The sequence below is a fragment of the Anopheles ziemanni genome, chromosome 2 (assembly GCF_943734765.1).
Source record: "Anopheles ziemanni chromosome 2, idAnoZiCoDA_A2_x.2, whole genome shotgun sequence".
NCBI classification, from domain to species: Eukaryota; Metazoa; Arthropoda; class Insecta; order Diptera; family Culicidae; genus Anopheles; species Anopheles ziemanni.
The window spans coordinates 59,831,765-59,855,983 of record NC_080705.1 but is presented as its reverse complement, the minus strand read 5'-3'; the positions used below and the strand labels follow the sequence as shown (position 1 = coordinate 59,855,983).

The 24,219-nt window shown below is 42.8% G+C and overlaps 1 protein-coding gene across 1 annotated transcript in view; it reads right to left on the bottom strand.

The window, feature by feature from the left end:
* Positions 1-24,219, bottom strand: part of LOC131290780 (division abnormally delayed protein) — a 118,185-nt gene that overhangs the window by 21,372 nt on the left and 72,594 nt on the right. Inside the window, exons 3-6 of the mRNA XM_058319958.1 lie at positions 16,220-16,225; positions 8,746-8,897; positions 1,625-2,216; positions 1,369-1,558 (exon numbers count right to left, since the gene is read on the bottom strand). Of these exons, the coding sequence (XP_058175941.1) occupies positions 1,369-1,558; positions 1,625-2,216; positions 8,746-8,897; positions 16,220-16,225 (940 nt within the window). The remainder of the gene's footprint in view (positions 1-1,368; positions 1,559-1,624; positions 2,217-8,745; positions 8,898-16,219; positions 16,226-24,219) is intronic.

The following is a 24,219-nucleotide window of genomic DNA, read 5'->3' as shown; positions in this document are numbered from 1 at the left end:
TGAACAATCGCTTCAAAACGTAGTTCTATGAAAGTTCGTCCTAACTTTGCCATCCGGTCTCAGTATGGGAAAGTTGTTTGAGAGTATGAAAATGTATATTTCATTCTATCGCTAGTCAACTGAGCGTTGTTTTGCATTCACGTTATTAGTTTGAGTGAGCGTTGCCAAACGTATTCGCAAAAATCACCATCGAGAGCATGCCAATAATATTATATACCAAAGAGTATACCAATCTCGCTTTTATCTAATTACAAACATCAATTTCACTTTTACCAACATGTGAAGAGCACGGTTAGTTTAAGGAATAGATGTTGACAAATGAAAATGTGTGGTGAAAAACACCACACCAAGGGTATAATTGAATTTAGGATATTCAATTTACAAACAAACGAGAGGGCCATGAACCCATATCAATTTTTTTCTTGTTTTGCTGTCAATGTTATGCTTTATTTTCTACCACGTAAACTCCATAAATCGGTGTTTCGATAACACACGGTCAGCTCCGATGCGCACTCTTTTCATTCAACGGTGCAGATTCATTTTTTACTTTTTCTGACGCGACAACTCCGTTTTTTTTTTCATGTTGCTACTCCGTCAAAAATTGCTCATTGGTCCATAAAAATCACACGACTGTTCTTGAACGTCGTATTTTTTTTAGCTCTATCGAACGATTTAAATTTATCAGCCATTTTTTTATACCATCCACCTGTTTACTCTTATAAAATGTTTTTCTTGGTTTTCTGTACGTTGGTTTGTTTTAAGTTTTTGCAAAATTTCAAAAGTTGTCTATGGAAACGAAAATCATAAACTCATTTGATAAAAAAAAAATTTTTTGATAGCGAAAACTTGATTACGATAGTGAAATTGGGCAAATAATACTCTACATTGCTGAATGATAGCATTTTTGGAAAGCTATGCGGTATTTTTCCCCAATCAAGTAGCTTTTTGTGCTTAGATCAGTTTTGTTTCTCATGAAAAGAGCTCATTAAGGGATTAAAATTAGTGAGAATAAAAAGCTTCATTTGTGAATTTCTATTTCAGCTTGATAAAACAGTCAGACTCTTTGGGGCAATAAACGTAATGCGTACTGTGTGCACTGCTGCACACGAATTCGAGTGACAATTTCTGCTGACGCCCATTTTGGCTGATGCAACAAACGAATGGAGCGGTGCAAAAAGGGCTGCGAATTATAACGTTATGCCGTTCCATGGTTTTCCCCGATAGCTGAGAAACCAACCGTCAGCGATTAAAAAGGTCATCGCTCGCCGTTCGAATCGGTGCGAAATGTTTCGTCCCATTCAGCACAAATTGTTGCGTTTTTCGACTGGCTGCTAATGGCACGTGGTTACCCCGCCCGCCCGCACCTACCTGTTTCTCTAGTTGTGGTCCGATTTCCATCGCGTGCATGATGGCGTTTGATAGCTTCGCGTCGAGCGATTTGATCTCCGCCTCGATGCCGTCCACCGTCGAGCGGACGTTGCTGATCAGCGGCACGATTGCTTCCGTGAAAGTCGACCAGCCCTTGTTGAGGGCGCCGACATACTCGATTAGGCAGCCCCTGTGGGCAGAAGATGGCATTATTGGGTTTGTTCGCTTCCCGCAGATCATCGCCGCCGAGACTTACCTCATCACGTTCTGGCAAAGACCCGAGCATGGCTTTGCGTGCAAGTGGTTGTACCGCTTACAGCTGCCACAGTAGTTCATGCGAAGCAGCGCCTTCCGACAGCTCGGCGCGGATACGCCGACCTCTTCGAGCTTCAGCAGCACCTCGGCACCCTCGCGGAGCGCCCGGAGCAGCACGCTGGCCGCATTTACCGTGGACACGAGCGATCCGGCAAGCTGCTGCGGAACCATGCCGAACGGTTTCAGATCCGTGTACGTGTGCACCAGGCAGTTCTTGTAGTCGCTGTGGAAGTCCCGGTTGCCGGCCTCGGCCGGGGAACCGGTCCGTTCGCCCCGCTCCGACCCGTGCAGGATGTCGGAGTGGATCGCGTGGTGGTACGCGACCGGGAACAGATTGCGGAAAAATTTGCTCGTGACGAACGCGAGGTCCTCGCCCGTCGGTGGTGACCGCTCCGAGGCGACCAGACTGAGCCGGATCGTTTCGTACAGCTCACGGATCGGTTCGCGAGACAGAGGAGACATTTTGCTGTAGACGGTCGAGAACAGGATGAGCGTTTTGTTCTCGGATTGCCGCGTTAGCTGGAGCAGGTAATCTGCAATAAAGTGGATGAAAATGGATTAGAAATGGTTTAAAAGGTCACTGATTTTCAAACAAAGGAGAAGGGTTGTTATGCAAGAACGCGGAAGTTTTCTGAAAGTGTTCATTTGGAATTATTTGATCCATAAATACTTCTGTTTCTCATAGTATGTTTCACGGCTAAGCAATCAACACAAAACAAGAACTACGACAATACAGTAATCAGTCGTATCAGCTTAATTTAGCGTGTAAATTTTATAATTCTCAAATTAAAACAGTATTCTCGGCAAAACCCATACCGAGCCACTACCGGTGAAATTACTCAGAAAATTTAATAACTAGTAACATAACATTACTCAGAAAATTTAATAAAATCAGAACCTCGAGGTCAGCTCCCAGGTTATCTCTTAGAAAATTCCTGTACCAATAACCAGTAGTAACTCGTGATAATTCACTTCAATGCAATATACAATTGAAATGCAGTTTTAAAACAACAAAACAATTACAACGACGATCGAACTTTATTGAAAGCTGATTGGTGATCGGCTGGAATTTATTGATTTGTTATTACTTACATAATAAAAAATTGGACAGACCTACGGTATAGTAAGAAGTATTATCCCGACATGTTCGTGTAGGTTAATATTGTTTAAATACAGGAAGCTTCCAAGAACGTCCGGTTAAGTTGCATATTCCGTTACGAGTAGAAATCCCAACCAAACATCCTCAGCGATAAAGATTCCATGCATAATTCCATCTGATTCAATATTCTACCAAATTGATTCTACACATTTGCTTTTATTGCCACAAACAATGCCGGCACAACGCTCATGGGCTTGTAGAAACAAGACGGTAAAAGTCAGAAAGCATCCTCAACAAATTATACGCAACACCGAACGTGCATTGCATTGGTACGTTGTGACTTGGGGGTCGTTTACGGAACAACAAAATGGTAAACCTCCCCGAGATGCGAGGCGTTGAAAGCAATCAAACGCAGAAGGATCTTCATCGTTTGAAAACTGGAAAAGAATATTCCACCAAGAACAAACCGGGCGATCGGTGGATAAGCCTGCTGCTTGGTGGTGACTGAAAACCGAGCGAAGGAAATGACTCGGAAAATAAAACACATTCCATTCCGATGTTTAACTTCGGAGAACAAAAGCTGCTGGCGAATGACTCAGGTCCGGAGGAATGCGACCGGCAGGAGCGCAGAAGGACCCGTTTTCTTTTCCATGCTGGAGGAGTACAATAAAGAGAAGAAAATTTGGGAAATATTTATCCGTTTAGTCACACAGAAGTATAGAGCATTCGATCCCGGAATGAAAGTTGACGATGTTAAGGTCTATCCATAAAAAAGGACTGGAAATTCCCCCATAGTTAAGCATTCCAATCGATGTATTTGTAAATTTAGCATTCGTAAATTTTATTCTAACAAACTTGATTACTTAAATTTTGCATTTTGTAACATGTGTTTTAAAATGATATAATCTTCTGAGGAAGAAAAAATGTATGAAACTAACAAATGTTTATTTGTTATATTAAAAAAAACTTTTGTATAAAACAGATATTCTTAAACGCAAAGTTGGTCGCTCGATAACAAACGATAGCTTCACTGATACCCCGGCAAATGCAATCGCTTGTTTATTAATGCAGAACACGTGGAACAAAAACTTTGTCCCGGAACTCTGGCACAAACTGACCCTCGGCTTTCGCATTACACTGCTCGCATATCCTTCCGCTGTGTAGGATAAAACAGGGACTGGTCCCTGCGCTAGTGCCCGAGCGTGAACCGGCCATGCACTCTTGTTGCCTCCTTCACATTGCAAAACTTTTGCTTCATCCTCACGGAACTAAATTCCGTATTCCATACGCGAGAAGTAATTTCCAAGGCGAAGGATGAGAACACATTTTATGACAACCCGTTCCGCTTTGCTAAATCGCTTCCGGTATGCACCGCGGCGTGATGCGTCTCCACCGTTTTCCGAGTAGACGATGTCACCGAGTAACGAACAGAAAGTTGGCATAGAATTCCGATAGGAATTGCAATTCTCTCCCTTCGTTTTCATGTAAGGTTTCTTAACTTTTAATACACCGTTTAAAATAAATTTTCACCGGTTTAGTCCAAACAAAAGTTGTGTAAATATGTTCATATACTGATCAGAGCAAACAGATTCATCAACCTGACGTTGGACGATTGACGTTTAATTTCAGAATGTAATAAGTTTTTGTAATTATCCGTCAACTGCAAGATGAATAAATTATGTTTACCCATATTCCCGGAGCAATGGATTTTCTAGTTCACGACTCAACAAACGAGGCGGGATGCCAAAAAGTGTAAACATTGTCGATCCAACAGCTTCCTTCAGAACGCACCAACCTTACCCTCCTTCCAGGACTGCGTGTTGTTTTGCGCTACGGTAGTATCATACATGGTGATATATATTTTACGACGATCAACAAAGCGTGACACGGCACCCAAAACCGTCCATAATCGAACGGCAACAAAAAGGCGGATCCATACTCCTCCAAATTGCGGGCGTTCAAAAACTTGACGGGACAGATTTATGGTCACACCGTGCGCCGGTGACGCCTGAGTTGTTTGTACCGATTGGGTATGCTGTTGTTCTTTTGGCTTTCCCTTGCGCCTTCATCGTAGATTAAAAATGAAATTGAAAAAAAGGTTCGATTTTGCGCCCAGAAATGACGATGTCATAAAACTGAAGCCATGTATCCGCACCGCAGCAATCGCCGCCGACGAATTATTCATGGTGCCCGATCAGGGCCCGACGTTTGGTGGAAGAGTTTTCAGCCTCTGGTGTGGTGCTGCGCAGCTGAAGTGCAAAAATTATAAAATGATAAATCACAGCACGGCGACAACGCGCGTGCAAGAGCCAGCATTTTGTGTGGACTCGTTTAAAAAAAGTGGCCTTTCCACCCGGTTCCTCGTTTGTCCTGTTCCGTTTTACCCAATTTTGTTCCAAAACAACTTTTTAAAACTAACTAATCCATTTTTTGACGATGATAAAAAAAAAAGCGATACCAAATAAGGGTATCAAATTAATTCACCACCTTGCCCACGTCTTCCGCGCAGCAGATGGAGTGGCACGGAAAGGACGGATAATGTATTCCAAACGTGCCCCCGAATTCCCGTGATGTCGCGTTTCCGAGGAGGCCTTTTTAATGGCTGATCGTATCTCATGTGGTTTCGGGTGGATTATAAGTTTGTAGTCTGATTAATTTGCGGCTATTAATTAGATTATTGGGAGCGTGGCAATGCTGGGCGTAACATTTAAGCCTCCGAATGGATGTTTTCTGCGTGGATGTCTTATTTTTGGAGGTCCCAACGAGATTTTAAAATAAGAATCAAGAAGACCGGACAGCATATTGCCATATAGCACGATCGTCAGAGAGAGGACTAGTGAAACTTTTATTATAAAATATTGAATTTTAGAAGTGCACACATACGCTCTTTTTATACATACTATTTGTAATAATCATTCTATATGGCACAAATCGACGAATTAAATATAACTTCAGCATAGTTTTTGGTCGGATAAATCGATCAATATGTACTTTGATGAAGTCGGGCATGTATAAATTTGGGCAGCTTCAGCTGGTTTTATGGACAAGCACGAAAACTGGTACAATATTTACCCACTACCGTGAGGCGGTGTACAAAGCAGTCTTTAAGATATGCATATTGTATCACCGCCGGTACAAAAATAGAACCAAATCGAGAAGGAAGGGTTTGTTTGCCCATGCAAACCCGGTTAGCTGATAATGCCCATTACTTTATGACCATCGGCCGGGTTCTGGGCCAGCGCTGCCGGTGTGCATCACGGCTAAACCTGCATGAATAATCTATTCTATGCAGTTCTCGTCCAGTTGTCGGAACTGCACTATTTGAACGCGGAATTCTCGCGAGCGCAAAACGAAAAGTCTATCTTCCTGACCGCTTCGACGATGCTTGGACACCAGAGCAGATGTGCTACATGGAGCACCAAAAATAAAACACACAACTTCCAGATCCGATTTTCTCGTGCACGACAGACCAGCAAAATTCGTTACCGAACTAAAGCAACTCTTCTGAACTGCAGTGGCCATTTCAGACGAGTTTGCCTATAAAATTCAAGGACATATGCATTGCAATGCTTTTTGCAGGGTAGTTCCAGTTTTGCATACGGCTTCACTCAACCGTTTGGACTGTAAAAGGATGGAACTCTGCAACAAAACGAAGAGTTATGATTTAAATTGAGTCTGTACTAGAGTTTTAGAGGAAGTTCGCCCTCAACCAACCGTATCGAAACGATCGTTATCATTCTGAGAATCAAAATTTATGAAGAATCATATTCCTGGAATAGAAAAGCACACGGATGGTACGTTCAAAAGTCTTCACTTGTTCATTTAATTGAAATTCTCATTTGAAAAAAATTAAAGCAATAGAAACAAAAGAAAAAAATCTTGATTGACAAATTATAAATTGCAATGACACATGTAAGAGATATACTTGAATACTCATTTCCACAATCGATTGGAATTACTAATTGAACGAAACGACATGAACAATTGCGCACTCAAGACCATGTCCTACCGGCAATAAAAGCTCTTTAAATGCAAACACAAGTGTAGTAATTATGCTATTTGAAGCAACTCCCTTTCCATGCATAATTATCGAATTAATTGTTGGATAATTGCCAAGTATTAATCATCACCGAGCATAGCCGCCCCTTTATTTGCCCTCGAACCCCATCGGCTTCGATCGAAATCGCTTGTGCGAAACAGACTGGTTCAGGCTTCAAGCCATTAGAAGCCATCACCATCGTATCGTTGCGTACGGTCGCTTACATCGTTAGCATGCTCTCACAGCACTGGACCTACCACCACCGTTAGGTTGCGATTTATGTTGTTTACCTCGTTTCCATGACGTATGACATCGAGCTCCGTGCGAGTGTTTCTGAAACATAAACCCTCCGAACGGTTACGGTAGATGTGCACTAGCATAAACTTGATCCGTTTCCATTCATTCGATCTTCTGTGTTCTTGTGGGTGTCTCGCAGGGGGGTTTAGGCGTACCGAACTCTTTAAATGGCAAACGGACCGTTTAGAGCGCTTCACATTTCAATCACATGACAAAACGACGTGCCTGGTGGTACGAGGATTGCTGCGAGAGCTTTTCCTCCTCATCATCGATCGTCTATCACTCCGAAGAAGCGCCGATTCCACCGTCGAATATGGTAATCGGGATAAAGTACGACGCTCGTGATGGGTTGCAGGCGAAACACCACCCACTTGATATGTATGAATTCACACGCATCGCACAACCCGCTGCGATGCTTCCCGTGTGACAACTCTCTAGCTCTACGGCCCTAACACACCAGCACCGGCAAGCACACCAGTAAATAAATTACCACTAAATCCAGCACAGAAAACCTGCAGCTGCAATAATTGATCACATTAATCAATGTCCTACGGTGGAGTGGCCTGGTGAAGTGAAAGGTGCTACACTCCGATGGTCCACCCCACGCGAGGGGCGTGGGCTGCACGGGTGGATTGAGCCAGAAGTCTAGCAGCCTGCCGATCGCAACCCATTCCATACGGTCCGCAAAGAGTGCTGGACTGAGTGAAGTTTCCTTCAACGCTGAGTGGCCCTAGGCGCCCCACGTCCAAGGACCCTCCGGCATACACCCACGACCGAGATCGTAACCGAGGGTGTCTCCGGGAGAAACTACAACCTTGAAGCTCAACACCATTGACACCTGGACACTTTGCCCCACAGCTTGCCGTGCCTACGAGCATTGTTTGATCGATTGGACCTCCTAGCGAAACCGGGAGGCGGGATTAGTGAACGAAGCGAGATGCGAGTTTTTATGCATGCCATTTTGCCGATCCTAATAAATTAGGTACTTATCCGTTTACCGGTTGCCCTGGCCGATGTCCGGAATGGCAGCGTTTCATAGGTCGTGCGCGTGTTAGGTCGTGCTTGTCATAAGATACGTTGCGACGTTGGCTCTTCGTTCCATTTGTTTTGCGTTCTTTGTTATAACATCTTATTATACTTAGGACTTCTCTTACACTTTGTCAACCGAACTTTTATAGAATATTTTTCAGTATGATCATTGATCATTTGTGGTGATATCTTTAAATGGCTCGTTGTTTGAATTTTTATTTAGCAGCCTGGCTATATTCGAGAAATGTGTGCCGACCCCTGCCGTAGGATATGAACCGAAATAAAACAAATTTAATAATATTTTCCCTCTCCGAGATTCGCCGAGACTTCAAGCTGATTTGTTTAAGAATCAATACTAACACTTATTTTTGAACAAATAACAAATGTTCTTATAAGAATGAACAAATTGAAAAAAGCTACTGCACATAGCTTCATTAAGGATTGATTAGCACAATTTCTATAGCCTACTACTAAGTTAGTGCAATACTATATTGATATTGTAGCAGGATGAGAATTTCCTGGTCTATGGTAGATACAGTGTTAAACACATTTTGCTCCTTTGTCATGGATTAAAAATTTAGCGAAATAGTAAACTTACCCCTGTACAGGTTGGCGGCCTGCTCCCAGTGTGACCGTTGACTGCGAATATGGTGCTTGACCAACCGTTCAAAGGTTTTGGTAGCCTTTTCCTGCAGCTGCCGCTCCGTTTCCTCGTCGCAGCACACACCGCCACAGACCGACCCTCGTTGGCTTGCTAGAAAAGTGGAAGAAAGTGAAATGGGAAAACGAAAACAAATCGAATTAAACCACTGTGATTACATCAGCCGGATAGTATATTCCACGAACGTATGCAATTAACACGCCCGAGAATCATTCAATTAATCAGCTGTGGAGAAAGGCAACCGTTTGTTTCGGGCTGTCTGTTTTTCGTCCGTCTGTTCGTCATTCGCCCGAAAGTGTGAGTAATGGAAAATTCCTGAGATGAGTTTGGCGGAGTTTCCCAGAACGCGTGCTGCTTTATGGCATCCTTCCTGTGGCAGTAGGAGATCGGCAACCAGCATGGGCGAGAGCGGTACGCTGGTGGTTGTGTTTGATGGAAGATACCAGAGGTACCCATATTTAGGCTCGTAACTCGACTTCCTTCGTTTGTTTACCAGTCGTATGGTAGGATGATGATAAAATGTTGAAGTAAAGGTAGCCAAAAAAGGGCCACTTCGTTCGCTAAGCTCCTAGCGACTCACTCGTACCTCATTAGCGTGAAACACTTTCGTACGGATTTATTTTCAGAACTTGTCGGCGCTATAAACCTCCCGCCGCGGAATGAGATTGTTTTTACGTCGGTATGTACGGTACGCGGTTGCATTCATATTAAGTTACGCAAGCAATGGAGTACACGCCAGCACGAACGAAAAGAAAAGAAAAAAACATGGAACGGAGCATCACAATCTATTCAACACCATCAGTTTCAGCAGCTGCTCAACAAACTGTACCGAAAACTGGGCGAAGCAGCAAGTTGAAGTGTAAGCAAACGCAAAGAACGCAAAAGACCTTCAAAAAGATGCGCGAATACTGGAGATAAAAGCGCCCTGATGGTATCAGCCCATCATGGAGCAAACCATCATCAGAATGATGGGGCCCACATTTTCAGCTTCTCCTTGTTTTTTTTCCGGCAGAAAACAAAATGCTAGAGTCCCATGCGTCACTCGGGAAAGTGCAAAAATAGAACAGAAGTACCGTCGTAGTGCGTCGTGTCTGACGTACGAACGTACAGGAAGAAGTGCCATCGAGAATCGACATCGCGATGACATAGTGGCTTTGCTTCGGTTCTACTTTAACAAAATGTTGAATTAAGCCATCGTGTATTTTCCACTTAACCAATTTTCCACAGCGTCTGGTTGGCTCAGTTCATTATTTTAAAATCTCGTTTAGTCAGCATAGGGTTACATAGAAAACAACATGATTGTATTATATTCATAAACCTACAACAAATAAAGTGTCTGCATACGTGAGCTAATGAAACACGAATTCAATGGCAAACAAGTGTTCACAAAATAATTGCTACAACCAAGTATAATACACAACCCCTTCACATACTCGCTTGTTCAGCTAACGAAGACGAGATGCACTCTTCACAACAGCACAGTATTTACTTTTACATTGCATTTCCCATTTCTATACATCCGGCCAGAAACCACTCTTTCTGCACGAAGCGTGAGAGGTACTGTGGTTTCGAATGGTAGCTAGGTAACATCTAGTGCTATGCACTAAGAAAGAAACTGTGCTGGAAAGTCCTTGATCCTTTAATCGCATGGATTTTTTCCGCCGGCAGACTTTTGTCTTATATCGTGTGGCTGTTTTCAATGGAAAATTTGTATGCGCAAGATTTATCGTTGCCGCCAATCACTTTGACTAACAACTGGCATCTTCGCTCGTCACTCAAAGTGCTGTAACACTGCGTAGTGTGTGCTGATAAAAAAGTGAATTATTCATGGTTTTTGGTTTTATTGCGACGCATGCAGGGTATGGTGGTGTTGTGCAGACATCTTGACTTTTGTTTTACTACAGAATAAAGCATTGAAGAAACAAAGCTTAAATAAGGTTCAGACCGAAGAAATTTATCATACACTTTTCGAAATAGAGAGAGAAAACTCTTTTTCTGAGCTTTGAAGGAAATGACAGAACTTCGTTGCTTCTGTTAGGCGAAAAGGTTTCATTCTTAAGCCATTAGGAAAAATCCATTTTATTTTGTAATCGAGAAAAAGCCAATGAATGGCAGAATTTCAAAACCCAAATCAAAGAGAAATAAAATCACCCTTTTCTCTCTCTTTGATTTAAACTCGTTTGCTATCGTTTACGTTCAGCGTTGCGCTTCACCAGATTTCGATAGTTCAGCCATCTGTCGATGCCGTGGAGCGCTGATCGCCCAATTCGCCACCAACATTGTAATCGAGAAACGGAACACGTGCACCATCTGTTTCCGTTTAGGATCGGCAACCCAGCAACCCTGACCCGCGGCATCAAAGCCCATGAAAAGACTCGCTGGTGGGTGGTTTTTATTTCCTTATCCGAATCCGCTTTGGTACGAATCCATTTTCCAAGCAATGGCGTAGTTCATTCACTTTGCGTTGGGCTCGAATCAGCAGTGTTCCATTTCGCTTCGATGTATTTTTCCTCGAAACGGAATGGGAGAGCTTTGCCCATGGCTTTTATTTTCTGCACAAAAAGTCCCGTGGAACGGGTGGTCCGGGATTTCGTATTGGGGTATAATGGGAGAACGAAATAGACGGGGAGCGTTCGTGGAAAGAACTGGCTGACAGGAAATGGAATTGTCATTTTATTTCACATTGCTCCAATTTCCTGCTTCACTGTGCCGGTATTCATGCTCTCGTCTGTGTATCTGTGTGCTAATGTGTGTTTGTTTTTACCACAAGAAACGTTGTCATGCTCCACGGGAACACTGGATCAGTGTTTTCGAAACCCTAACGTTGGTCGCAGTTACTGATGTTTACCATATTCAAAGAGAGTTACTAGCACCAAACATGATAAGTAGATCAAACTAGAATGCTTCATGTAAATCATAAGCAAAGGTTGTAAAACACTGCATCGTGAAAAAGGTTGAAAAACACTGCATCGGTTGAAAAATGTTTCCCTGGCTGGCAGGCGTCGTATTAACACATTACCAACTCATATAGAAGCAAAGGCTACAAAAAGATGCCTACATAATAAGTTGGCACAAGAGGGGAGATAATGGTTTATATGTTCATAATGGAAAACTTAATTTTAATATCCTTTGCATGTCTAGTGATTGCGGATGGGCATGCATGGAAACAACAACAAAGGAGAAAGCTTCAAAATGTTCTCGACAGAGAAAAAAGAGACAACCTCTTTGGTAGCACGAGTAAAAAGTCCCCGAGCCCGGACCAGAATTCAATTTGAAAAAGTGATTGATGGAGCGTTTTCATCATACAGCTCCAGACCGAACACTCCGGTTGCCAATCGATCTATGATGGATCTCCATCGACCACTGGAGAGAAGATTTCAATTAGCTCCGGTGTCAACTATCTCTCACAATTTCCCTTTCATCGGATGCCGACGACCGGATGCGAAACTCTCACCAGCCACCAGGCGTCTCCATTGGGAGGAAAAAACGTTGCTCCGTTCCTTTCATCAAAGAACATTTTTTCCATGCATTCAAAAATTTAATTTCATTACTAAATAATCGAATACATACTAAAAACTAATAAAATCTGTCCATCACACATTTAAGTTCATTTTACTGACAATGGTACGACTCTTCGTTTGGTATGTTATACATTAATACTTGGACCATTCAGGTAATCATAAATATTCAATCAATAAATATGCCTGTTTTCGATCGAGAAATGGTATATGGACCGAAATACCATATATCTAATTGATTTGAAATATCAAAGAATCATGACTAGTCGAGCAACATCGTGACGATAACCATGCAGAGATGGTATCCTCGAGCCAGCGATTGAATGAATGAGTGGGCCATTAGTTCGAGTCAAATGAGTATCACACACCACAAATGGATGCCAAATATTTCATCTCTGGAATGTCAAACAGCCGGAGGAAAGGTACGAAATACTGAACACCGCATCCGATTACACTTGAACCCGAGGTTTCAATAGGGTCCCGGCCCCATCCGATGCACACTAGAGCCAACGGCAAATGGGACTAAATTGGAGCAAAAATAGGTCACTGGAATACAACGCAAGCGGCACACTATCTCATTCGGAAAAATGATTCTACCGGTACCGTAATAAATTTCGTTTATGGTCGTCTTTTTTGCGCACTGACCGTGACCGACGGGACAGTTTGGTGGAGCATCGGCGAGCGAGTTATCCTTGAATATGTTGCATTCTTTTTTTTGTCACAAACACACACACACACACACATATACAACAACAGACGCCTTGGCGAACTCTGGCCCGGGCAATAGTTATGGTAGAGTGGAGTTTGTAGCGAATGACAAAATCTGCTGCAGGGTCTGTTTCGGACACAGGATAGACAGGTTTTCATACCTCCAACATACACATTCTAAGGTTGGAAAAATGTGTCTGTATGGGATCGGTGACCATGAGAGAAGGAATAAAAAAACTGGACAAATTTCCACACGGCCAAAGGCCAATAATTTTCAGCCGTAGCGGTAGTCTGCTTGGCACCAGGATTTTTTTTTTCCGAGCATTCGAATGGATTTTAGCGTTTGCGAAAGAAAGATTGATGGGCTTTCATCTAGTACTCGACGTAATCGACGCCCGGTAGATAGGCTTCCGCTCGGGGTTTCATCTCCAGAATCCTGGAAAGCACGAGCGCTTATCGAAGTAACTGCCTAATCCCGAGCTAACCGCACTCAATCCCAATCCTCAAAGAATCAAAAATTCTTCCATTCATCATTTTTTTCACAACTCAATCCACATCGATTGCTGGGCAACATCCTTAAAAGATCCTTGAAGAACGCCCCAAGAAAAGGTTTTGTTGTAAATGAAGCGGGAATTGAACGAAACCCACTGATATGGGTTTGGGAAACGTTTTCCAGTTCACCGAGCCATTGCGGTTCGAACTGGATTACTGCCCTGTACCAAACGAAACGGATGGGTTCGGCGTTTTCTTTGTACGGCCTAATGGAGCTGAAAGTTTATAAAACACACCACAGCGTTCAAACCACGGTAGGTGTCATTTTTTTCCTGCACTTGTGGTATGTATAAGGGTTGCATTATGCTTTTTCCTTTCAGTATGACGCCCATTGAAGGACAAATCAGATTGCACCGAGGAAACTCGTAGATAAAAAGAATTGCATTACCTAGATTTTTAGATTATCTGTAATGTTAATAAATAAAATAAGACGAACTACATTTTTCAAACCAAACTAGCCTGCAGCTTCCTTAAAAGTTTGTTCACCGCAGTTCAAAAGAGAAAATGAAAAGCGGAAACAATATAGCACAGTGATGTTACTGGTGAGCTGGAAAACTTTTCCTATCTTTCCGGAGCATCTGTTGCCCTGCAGCACGTGGCCGGAAGTGAAGCAGAAAAGTTCAAATGATTAATAAGCCGCTAGCAGGTTCGTGGTCGGTATTGGCCAAGTGCCTGCAGGCATTGATGGAAACAGTTTGTTCTCGAAAGCAATTTATGAATCGTCCAACATCTGAAGAATCTTGGTTGAAAATGTTTCGTTCGCACAAAAAAAAAAGAATAGCATAAGGAAAATGAAGCAATAAGTTTTCAAAGACTTTTCCTAGAGCGGCGTAGACTCGTAGACTCTCGGAAAAACTCCATAGTCAGCCAAAAATCAAAGCTTCAATCGGTATCAAAAATCGAATGACTGCTAACAACCGTGATTAGATGTCAACGATACCGTACTCTATCAGGTCGCTCCAAGATTGAAGATCGAAACTTGGCAGCAGTTACGCTTTGCTTTCACCACAATCTAACCGCATTGTCAATTGCTGCACAAAGCGACTTCGCTGAACGGCACTAACGAAAAGAGTGACACAAAGAGGAGCGCATTTCGTTCACCGGTGCATAATATGGTTGCCTCGCTTGCGGATAACTCGTTGGCAAAAAAGCATGCATGTCTAATGATGAATACATTCCGGAAAGCAGCTGAAGTAGAAGATGAAACCGTACTGGTATTGCATCAATAGCAGGGTGTAGTTAAGTTAGCCACACACGTACGTCAGATAGATATCCGATTGCTTGAGGTAATGTGAGCCAGTTCTTTGAAATTGAGAAACGATCGGAGACGGTTCGCCTTTGTTCTGTGAAAGTTATGCGAGTAAACAATTGATTGCCATGCAAGACCACAAACATAAAAGAATGCACCTGGTTGGATTGGTTTTTTAGATGAGATTTCATCCATTTGAACCCAACTATAATCTAGTAAAATGCTTTAAACTACTTTAGTATCGATCATAAGTAAAACAGAAAAAAAATTACTGTCGAAATTCTATGTTTAAAATAAATATCATGAAATAATATAAGACAGTTTTTCCCTATAAAAGTATATTTTTTACCAACCCAAATTGCATCAAGACGTAAAAATACTGTATTCAAAATTCCAGGATCCTAAACTTAATATCCTAAATTTGTTATTCGAAATCATTCTCTGCCTTACGATATCAGCTTACGATTATACATCTACCAAAGGTAATAATGCGAAAACCCAGATGGTAGTTGAAGTGATAAAACACATACACCCAAACACAGTTACATTCCAGAAGATCAACAGGAAACAATGTAACTCATCAGGGCGGAGCAAACTAACGCAACTATTCGAACGACTTAATCTTTCTGTCGTTTCAGTGAATCTATTTCTACCAACTTGACTAGTACAGTGTCTACCTTCCAGATCCGATTAAAGTCGAGGTAAACTTTATAAGCTCCTACAGACTCAGTTCTCTTATTAAATTACGTTTGCTATCACACGAACTCGTTCCAACGATATCCTACAAAGTTGCAGACCGATATGTGCGAGCATGGGGCATAAGAGTCTGTACATTAACAAAAAGCATTCGTGTTGGAACAACGGATAACGTTCCCAGTGCCAAACAAAAGCAGTGGAACAAACAAACGGAACCTACGCAGGGAAAGTTATCTCATTACCGCTCAACTACATTCGACTTTCCTGCAGCACTTATATCTATTACCAATAGGCCATGGAGCGAGGAACCTGAATGCACAGGATATGCAAACACCGGTAGCTTCTAACGTTAGGACAACAAAATTTGCGTTCGTAAAACCAGCGTGATACCTGGAAGAAAGTTCAGGTAGTTTGACGCTTGGTTTGGTAATTTCCGGCAAAAACAAAACGAACTTTGAAGTTAGAAACAAAGCACTTCTTCATCGTTTTTGTACGTCAGTGTAACAATCGGCCCCAAAATGCAGGGATCTACAGGCAAATAGTACAAACAACCCAAAGCTTGTGTAGGAGTGCTAAGTGCGCGAGGAGTTGCGTTGATGGAAGCACGCTTTGCAGTATCGGTTTCCGACGAATTAATTACATTGTCTACACCCACACAGATGAGATTGCCATTCGGCATTCTCTTTACCGTTCGCTTCTGAAAAGCTGAGGATGTTTTAGGTTTATTCATCAAACATCTTGCCACACGGACGATGACGTACTTGGTACTAATGGTGATTGTGCTTGCAATTAGAAGGAGGTAGCAATTTATTCGTTTTCTTTATGTTGATGCCATTCAACCAGCAGCGGGTTGGTTTCTACTTAACACCGAACGGCGTTACATTAATCCTTCGTTAATAAAGCGAAGTTGTGGCGATGTCTCTCCAGCCGATGATACGGATGCACACGGCATTAGCATGTCTGAATTGTGGCTGAGTCGTTTTGCCAGCTGTTACTTTTGCCCGCAGCAGAAGCCTTTTAACGATTCAACGGATGGATGCTGCGTGGGATGCTAACTGCTTAGCACCGTATTCTCTTGAGGGAGTAGCGCACGTTGCGGCAACTTTTGCATCAAGCAACGAGTCACGATGGACAGTTGCAAATGGTAGCGACGCATGAATCATTCGCTTCAGCCACACTAATCGCGTATGCTGCTGTAAAACTTTTCACCCATTCCGTTTCTACAAACTTCGTCTACGATGAATTTGTCATAATGTCGGAAGCTGGCTTGCAGCCGCTGAGCCAGACTTTACATACTGCCAAGAAAACGATATATTCACGCTGTAAGCTCCCGATGAATGTTCGTATCTCCACATGGTTCGTTTTGTGTTGCAAGGCAAGCAATCGACGTTGAAAAAAAGGCAGCAATGCAGACACTTATGCTGAGTGCATTATTACAGGATTGTAAATTTGGCATCTGTAATATATCCTCTGCATTTCGTAGGTCTATTTTACGAAAAAAATCTTAACCCATCTAACAAAGAACATTATTTTTGTGCGCAAAAACTACTATTCAAGTAGTTTACAAATCTTCAAGAATCTTACAGATGACTTTTTTTTCGCTCGCTAGTAAATTTATATCTCGAACATTTATAGAGAAAACGTCTAGCACAAGGTTCTATACCTTCCTCAACACATCTCTCTTCTCCTATAAAAGTTTGGACACATTTTGGAAGCGAACCACACCGCGTCGGGTTCGTATCAGTGGTTCAAAAGTATGGAACCTTAAGTCGACAGTAATCCCCAACGGATGTGACAAATTTTTCGTCCTACTAGCATCGCCACATGGTTGTACGAAAAAGTGTACAAAGTAAGACTTTATCGCACTACAAAATACACTCGTCGCAGAGCAAAGGCTTACGCGATGAGTAATGTCGTTCGGTGGCGCTGAAGGCGAGGAATAAAATTGCAAAAATATATATATAAAACTAATGATACAAAAACCTGCCACTACCCATCTTTTCCTTTCTCCGACACACTAACGGAGTCGCGAGTTTATGACAAATCGCACCATCGGCTGGCGGAAGAAATGTTCTCGACGAAATAATACTTCACTTGTGTATTTCTTTCTACCTCACACTTTACAAAACGACTGTCGTTCGCTTACTGGAAATACTATCGTACCAAGGATTTAAAAAAAAAAAGATGGGAAAGAGGAATGTTTCGCTCCGCTTCAGACGCCGAGATCCGACGACCAACGGTCTTCCTCCTGGGAGGCAGAATCGGACGGGAACGAGCGAGAATTTATGATGCTTTCACCACTTGCAGTGAATTGAGTTCCGTATCCGGTCGCCAGTGGCCGTGGGGCGCATCAGCACCAACTGTAACTTGAGTTCTGCCCAGACTTTGAGACCGTGAATGGGCAGAAAAAAATCTTTAAATCGACGTAGAAGAAAGATACGGTGGAATAGTAAAATTTTATGTTTTTTTCCACATTCTAATTCGTTTTATGGGCTTGATATAGAGATACCAGAGCCATTCACATTGTCGTTTTCCTAGCTTCGACACACAATATCGTTCCACATTACTGATATGCACGCTCAAGATGTTGTTCCCGATTACGTTTTAATGTACTAACGTGCCATCTACTGCGTGAATATAAAAAATATCACCTAAGGTACCATTTGTTAAAATACCGATTTTTCCGCACCAGATGTTGAAGTAAATTTGAAAAAGATGCCTATTGGATTGTTACTCAAAAACACGATTCCTTGTGCAGCCAGGTTGAACGCCATATTCCGATAAAGTCATACCTGAAAGGAGAAAAGAAAAGGATAAAGTAAGAATCTATGTCTCAAAATAATGATAAAAAGGAATTGTGTTAATAATTTATTTGAATTTTTGGAACTGTACTGATACTATTACTTTCCCAAGAGGCTTAGATTGTAGCTCTATGTAGCTGTCGTGATAAATAAATCATTTATCATTTCTAACAACATTAAAGAGAAGCTTTGATGCAGTTCGCTGTCGTGAATCGTGCCTTCTCATGTATCTTTGGGGGCCGGATTCACTGTGGACGCGTAAAAGCAACAGCTGCTGAAGTAAATCGATACAACCAAGCTTACTTCTAGCATCCGCGAGCTCAAGCGGAAGCAGCATGCTCCTGAAATTCTCGCTCTACCGAAATGTCAAAGTGTGCGTCTCGATTGTACAGGCATCTCAAGGGAAAATATGGAGGTCGGCAAGAGTGTCCCTGAGATCATCTAGAGCAGTGCGAAGTGCCACACACTCGGGGAGATGCATCGAACATGGCCCGGAGGGAAGTTAATTATTTTGATGCACTTTGCAACAAACCGGCCTGATGTGGCGTCGCACAATGCCACCTCTTGGGTCGTTTATCGGTGGCGCTCGGTGCTTGTCATCTTGGTGGCGGTGTAAGATATTATGGCAAAGTGGCTTGTTTCGCAGAAACGTGAAGCCAGCAACAGCTGGCGGGAGGCAAATGCTAGTGTGTCAGCTGGGAGGAACTGTTCCAAAGTTGCTCGATGCACCACCGGTGATAAGGCTCGATGACACGATGTTACAACAAGGGCAATTATCTTCCAACTACTCGTCAAATTGAAAATTGGTGTGGCGAAAACTATATCTACTATATCGGTGTGGAAATATGTAATTCATCTGAGAGGGGCACTCGAAAAATGATTATTTAATTTTTCCATGATTTTTTTTGAGTCGGCAATCGGATTTAACAGTTTTTACCAAACAACATCATTTATAACATCCTCATCCAAATATGGTACATTTAATTAAAAGTCGAGGTTAATAAGAGTCTAGTAGAAATCCACAACGAGGTCGATACCATTTTAACTATGTATTCCAAAACATCGATTTTCATTTCGTCGACAGCAATCGGTCATCCAATGCTGATTTTAATCTCAATTAGTTCGCAGAAACGGCCATCTGCAGATATACAGCGTACCTGCCTTAATAGAGTCAACTGAAATATTAATGCTACTACTCTGGGACAAATTGGATGGCCGCGCAACCAAACATACCTCAATTTCAATATTTGAGCATACGATTATGCACTAGTTTGCAACTTCACTCACGGACTCCCCGAATCCGAGGACTTCCGGATGGTGCATCCGTTGGAAAATGATTTTTGCGGAAAAATGATGCCATATGCCAACGGCAGGCCGGACTGACGGAGCGAACCGACTGACGATGGCAAAGGATGACCTCCGTTCGGTGAGCGCTGAGAGGATGCTGAATTTATGATGCGAATTCGGGTCAACCATAATCAGCTAACGTTTCAAATGAGGAAAATGTACCGCCCGAGCTGTCCGGATGGTGGGAAAATGGAAGAGTGAGTCTGCTGACGGGATTTGCCAAATGAGAGCAAAAAGTATTATACCTACGGCTCCATTTGGCAGCAGAATGTCAATCAACATCGCGGTCGGAAACCAGCGCCGTAGGTTAAAAATTGAAAATTGATAGCATTTTACCATACACAGTCCATATCATCATACCCTCATGAGTGATGCTAAAGGTAATGAATTAAAAAACAGAAGCGAATGTCACGAAGCATCAAACTTTCTGCAGGCGCCATTAAAAATGGCACAACGATCTGGAGAATTTCACTCTTTGTTACATTTATTATATTGTTGTTCAAAATTTTGCACACTCTTTGCTAACCTACATGTGAATAGGGTGCATTCGAAGAAGTGCATGGTGTAGTTCAAGTTTTGCTCATTCGTTTACCATTGTGTTGTGCAAGCATGCATTTATAATTTTTATCCCACAACGAATGAACTCCGGCACGTTCATCAAAAAATAAACTTCACTATGCGAGACGAAGGAGAAAATTGATGCAGTGTAAACCAGAAACAAAAAAAAGATCCCACCAACCGGGCAGCCATGCAAACAGGGTCATCCCGTAAAAATACTTTAACGCCCGCAGGTATCATTCACACGGGACGTGTTTCGGGTTTTGTGTGACTGTGTGGGAACCGATCGTCCTTAATATTTAACGGCATTTTTATTTTTCTTACTTTTATTTAAAACTGTTCTTCGCTTCAAGCGACTGTATTGTGGGGCAACTTTATAATATACTATTTATTCACATAAAACCAGTTTAGGTTCCAGCTTTTTTCTTTTGCAATACTTCACCAGCTTGGAGTTTTACCATTTTCAGTGACCTTTAGTACACGGAGATGGCTTCCAACAGCTCAATTCAATTCTCACGAGCCTAGATTTCGTTCGGGGATACGCACACTGGGCCAAATAAATCGTTTCCCATTCGTGTGCTTTTTTCTGCACCAGCCTCAATTAGAATTAATTACACATCCGATGATGCCGGGGGCAAATTAATTAATTCGTTGGTCGATAATCAAAACCGCCCGCCCGCCAACCTTCAACGCACAGTGGCCATCCCATCATTCCCTCGGGGGGCAGCGGGCCGCAACAGCACTGTACCGAAAAAGGAATCAAAATTATTACATTTTACTGGGAATGGATTTTAGTACCTCACCGCCGGGAGGGTGGCTGTTTGGATCGAAATTACGAAAAATACGTATAAATAAACCAAACGCGTGTACGCTGCGCGGCCACTGCTGGTCCCAAATATGGTATCCCGCATGGGAGTTATGGTGTTGGTCGCAGGGCGTTACGAAAGCGAATAACTTGAACGCGAAAACCGTACCGCAACCGATGCCGGAACGTACTTTACATGCCGAATGGTTAATCCTGCGCGTTTCATGCAGCGGTCATTACTTTGCACATTTTGTGAAGCGAAATGTGGGAATGTATTCGGATTCAAGCGCCACAAGTCTTTGTAATCCCGGTGCATAAATGACACTCCAGTTACTATGGAGCGCCATTTCAGATCTATTTTAGTTTGTAGCGTTGAAAAATGATTGCAATAATTAGGATAACCGATATTAAACTTCGATAAAGTATAACGAGAATTGAGGATTCATTTAATATTGCCGTTGCATATAAGCGGAATGCTGCATTAAAGTATAAACTTTCCTTTTTTCAACAGCAGTCGGTTTCGTGTCACACCACCACTACATCAACATGCCGCGCTACCGCGTGCAACTTCCTACGCGGCCACTTTAAAAACATCAACGGCTTAACCTCTTGAACCTTCAATTATTGCCCTCTCATTTATCCCGACTACGGACGGTCGACTGCCACGGTGGTCTCTTCGGGTCGAACGCGTTCAGCAAATCGTTCCGTTGCGTCACGGCTCTCCGTCAGGTTCCGGTGTTTCCCATCCCCATCCCAAACGCACGAGGGTTTTTTTTTAAACTTAAAACAACAAATGTTTCTTTGACGTTGATTTTTCCCTCAATGCGAAGATCCTGGCGTTCGGTTTGTGCACTATTTCGCACATTTACGGCGCGCTAGGGCAACTCCACGCAACAAAGCACCGTTCCGGGCGTAGGGTGCGGCGGAACGGCTAACAAATCAAACACCTGGAGACCGTACCGTGCCCGTCAAGGGGATGTTTGCCGTTTTATGCAAAGCTGCGCACATTCGCTGCATGTTCACATCTTCCCTCCGCGCTGCGTAAGGAAACAAACCGCCCGACTGGGGCATTGCCGCAACCACAACCAAAACAAAACAAAAAAGGCGAAGGGGAGGGAAAAAGTACCGTTCCGTTGCGCTGGCCACGTGATATCTTGTTTTCTTGCGCGCGCGTTCGATCAAAGTTTCACATTTCGCCTGCAAACCGCCTGCACGAGAGACCCTTTGAGCTAGAGCGTTCGGCTTCTTTCTGCATACGGCGATGCAGAAGCATTAAAAAGAAGCACGAAGAAACGGGAGGAAAACATGAACGATTCGGTATGAAGCACTTCAACCTGCGACTGGCCTGCCCTTCGTGCACGTCGATTATGGGGTTTCGATTCGGGCAGCCAGTATTAAGGAGGTTTGCACCGCTTTTGTGCCTTATTGTACCCCAATGTTGTACGCAGATTGGTTGTCGAACTTAAAACAAAATAAATAAAACATCTTTGCTAACCCTCCTACACGCACGCATTTCTGCCTGATACTGTAGTTTGTTTTGTTTCACTCATTTTTAAAATGACAGCACCCATAGCATTCGATTGACATGTATTTTTGCCTCAGGTTTGCATGTCAGCATAAAGAGGTTTATTTTGTCCAACAAGATAGAAAAGGTTTTTTTTTTAATCAAATAATTTTAAGAAAATATTTGTACAAGATAACAAATTAGCAAACAATGCAGAAACCTGCTAGAATTGCATTTAACGATACAAAGCATAAATTTCCATTTACATTTCAATATTTTATAGCAAGCAAAACTTGAAGTAAGAAATGTATTCAATAATTTAACACAAACACACCATGATGTGGAAGGAGAATTATGAGAAACTACATCAAATGCCAGAAAAACATCATAGCTTACTCAAATATACACTAACGAAACGGGTGACGACAAAACTGTATATGACAAACTCTAACATAATTAGGCAAATATTTCCTATCATCAATCATATTGACGCAGCGTCCTAACTAAACAAGGGTTGGCTTCGCTCGACGTCACACTAATTAAACGCTGTTTAACTTAATGTGCTTATGAAGGTGTATACAAACCGTCACGCCCACCACCCCGCACGCAGTGTACGTCCTTATCGACCGGTGAGTGTTGCTTTTAATTTCGTTGCCCGTTGAATCGAGTTTCAACGTAGCTTGAAAACAATAAAGAAAAGAAGCGCAGCAGATGGCCCGTTTAGGTCTGCCACTTCTGCAGAGACTACTCATCACAAAAGGACTTGAACGCAAAAGAGAGAGAGTTTTGCGCGATCGTGAATGAATAATTGTCGGTCAGCGGCGGGAAGAACGAAGCGGGTTGGGAAAGACTGGAGGATGGTGAACCGAAAAAATAAAATGGCAAGACGCCACCGCCAGTGGCGACAGATTTGCGACATGAAATTCACATTTGCGAGCGGCTTCACTCAACGATGGCTTTGCCAAGTCTGTCCCGCTGGATTAAGCATTTCTATCGATCCCCGGCGACCAGAAGTGTCTGAATTCGGCGAGCTTGAGGAAGCCAACGTGCGGGAGGATTTCAACCTCGATTAAGCCAACGGAGGATACCGTAATTAAGCTAATGGAAAATCCATCCCGCTGCAAGTCCACCGCTCGCACCAGCTGCGAACGGTTCGCGTTCCAGAGCACCTACCAGAGCCCCCACAAATTATTACTCCCACTGTAGCAATGGATGTTGATGAAGCCTGCAAAGTGCTTGGATAGATTCTAGTGAAAATTAGGTTTACAAAATGAAAGGGACTAGCAGATGAGGATTACATCACTCGTGTAGCCTTCCATGTTATCAACGAAAAATCTGTCCCAGAACATGGTCAAAAAGTGGATAGCATTCTGTCCGATATCGGTCTATTGGATTAGAGCTTTCGTCAAATATGTTCAAACGATTTTGGAGAGAAGTCCAAAACCATAGACCGCATGGTAGATACAACCAAACGCCCGCACTGCCCTCGTGTAAATAGGCAACATGATCCAAATAGTAGGTTTTTTTGGCCAACATAGGCAAATATTATGCAGCACACGATACCGCAAACATGGGCATGAGTAGCAAACAGCATCGAAATCGCACATCAATATCCATCTCATCACCCAATGCCGAGTCCTCAAACACTTGTTCTATTGAACGACACAACGTTC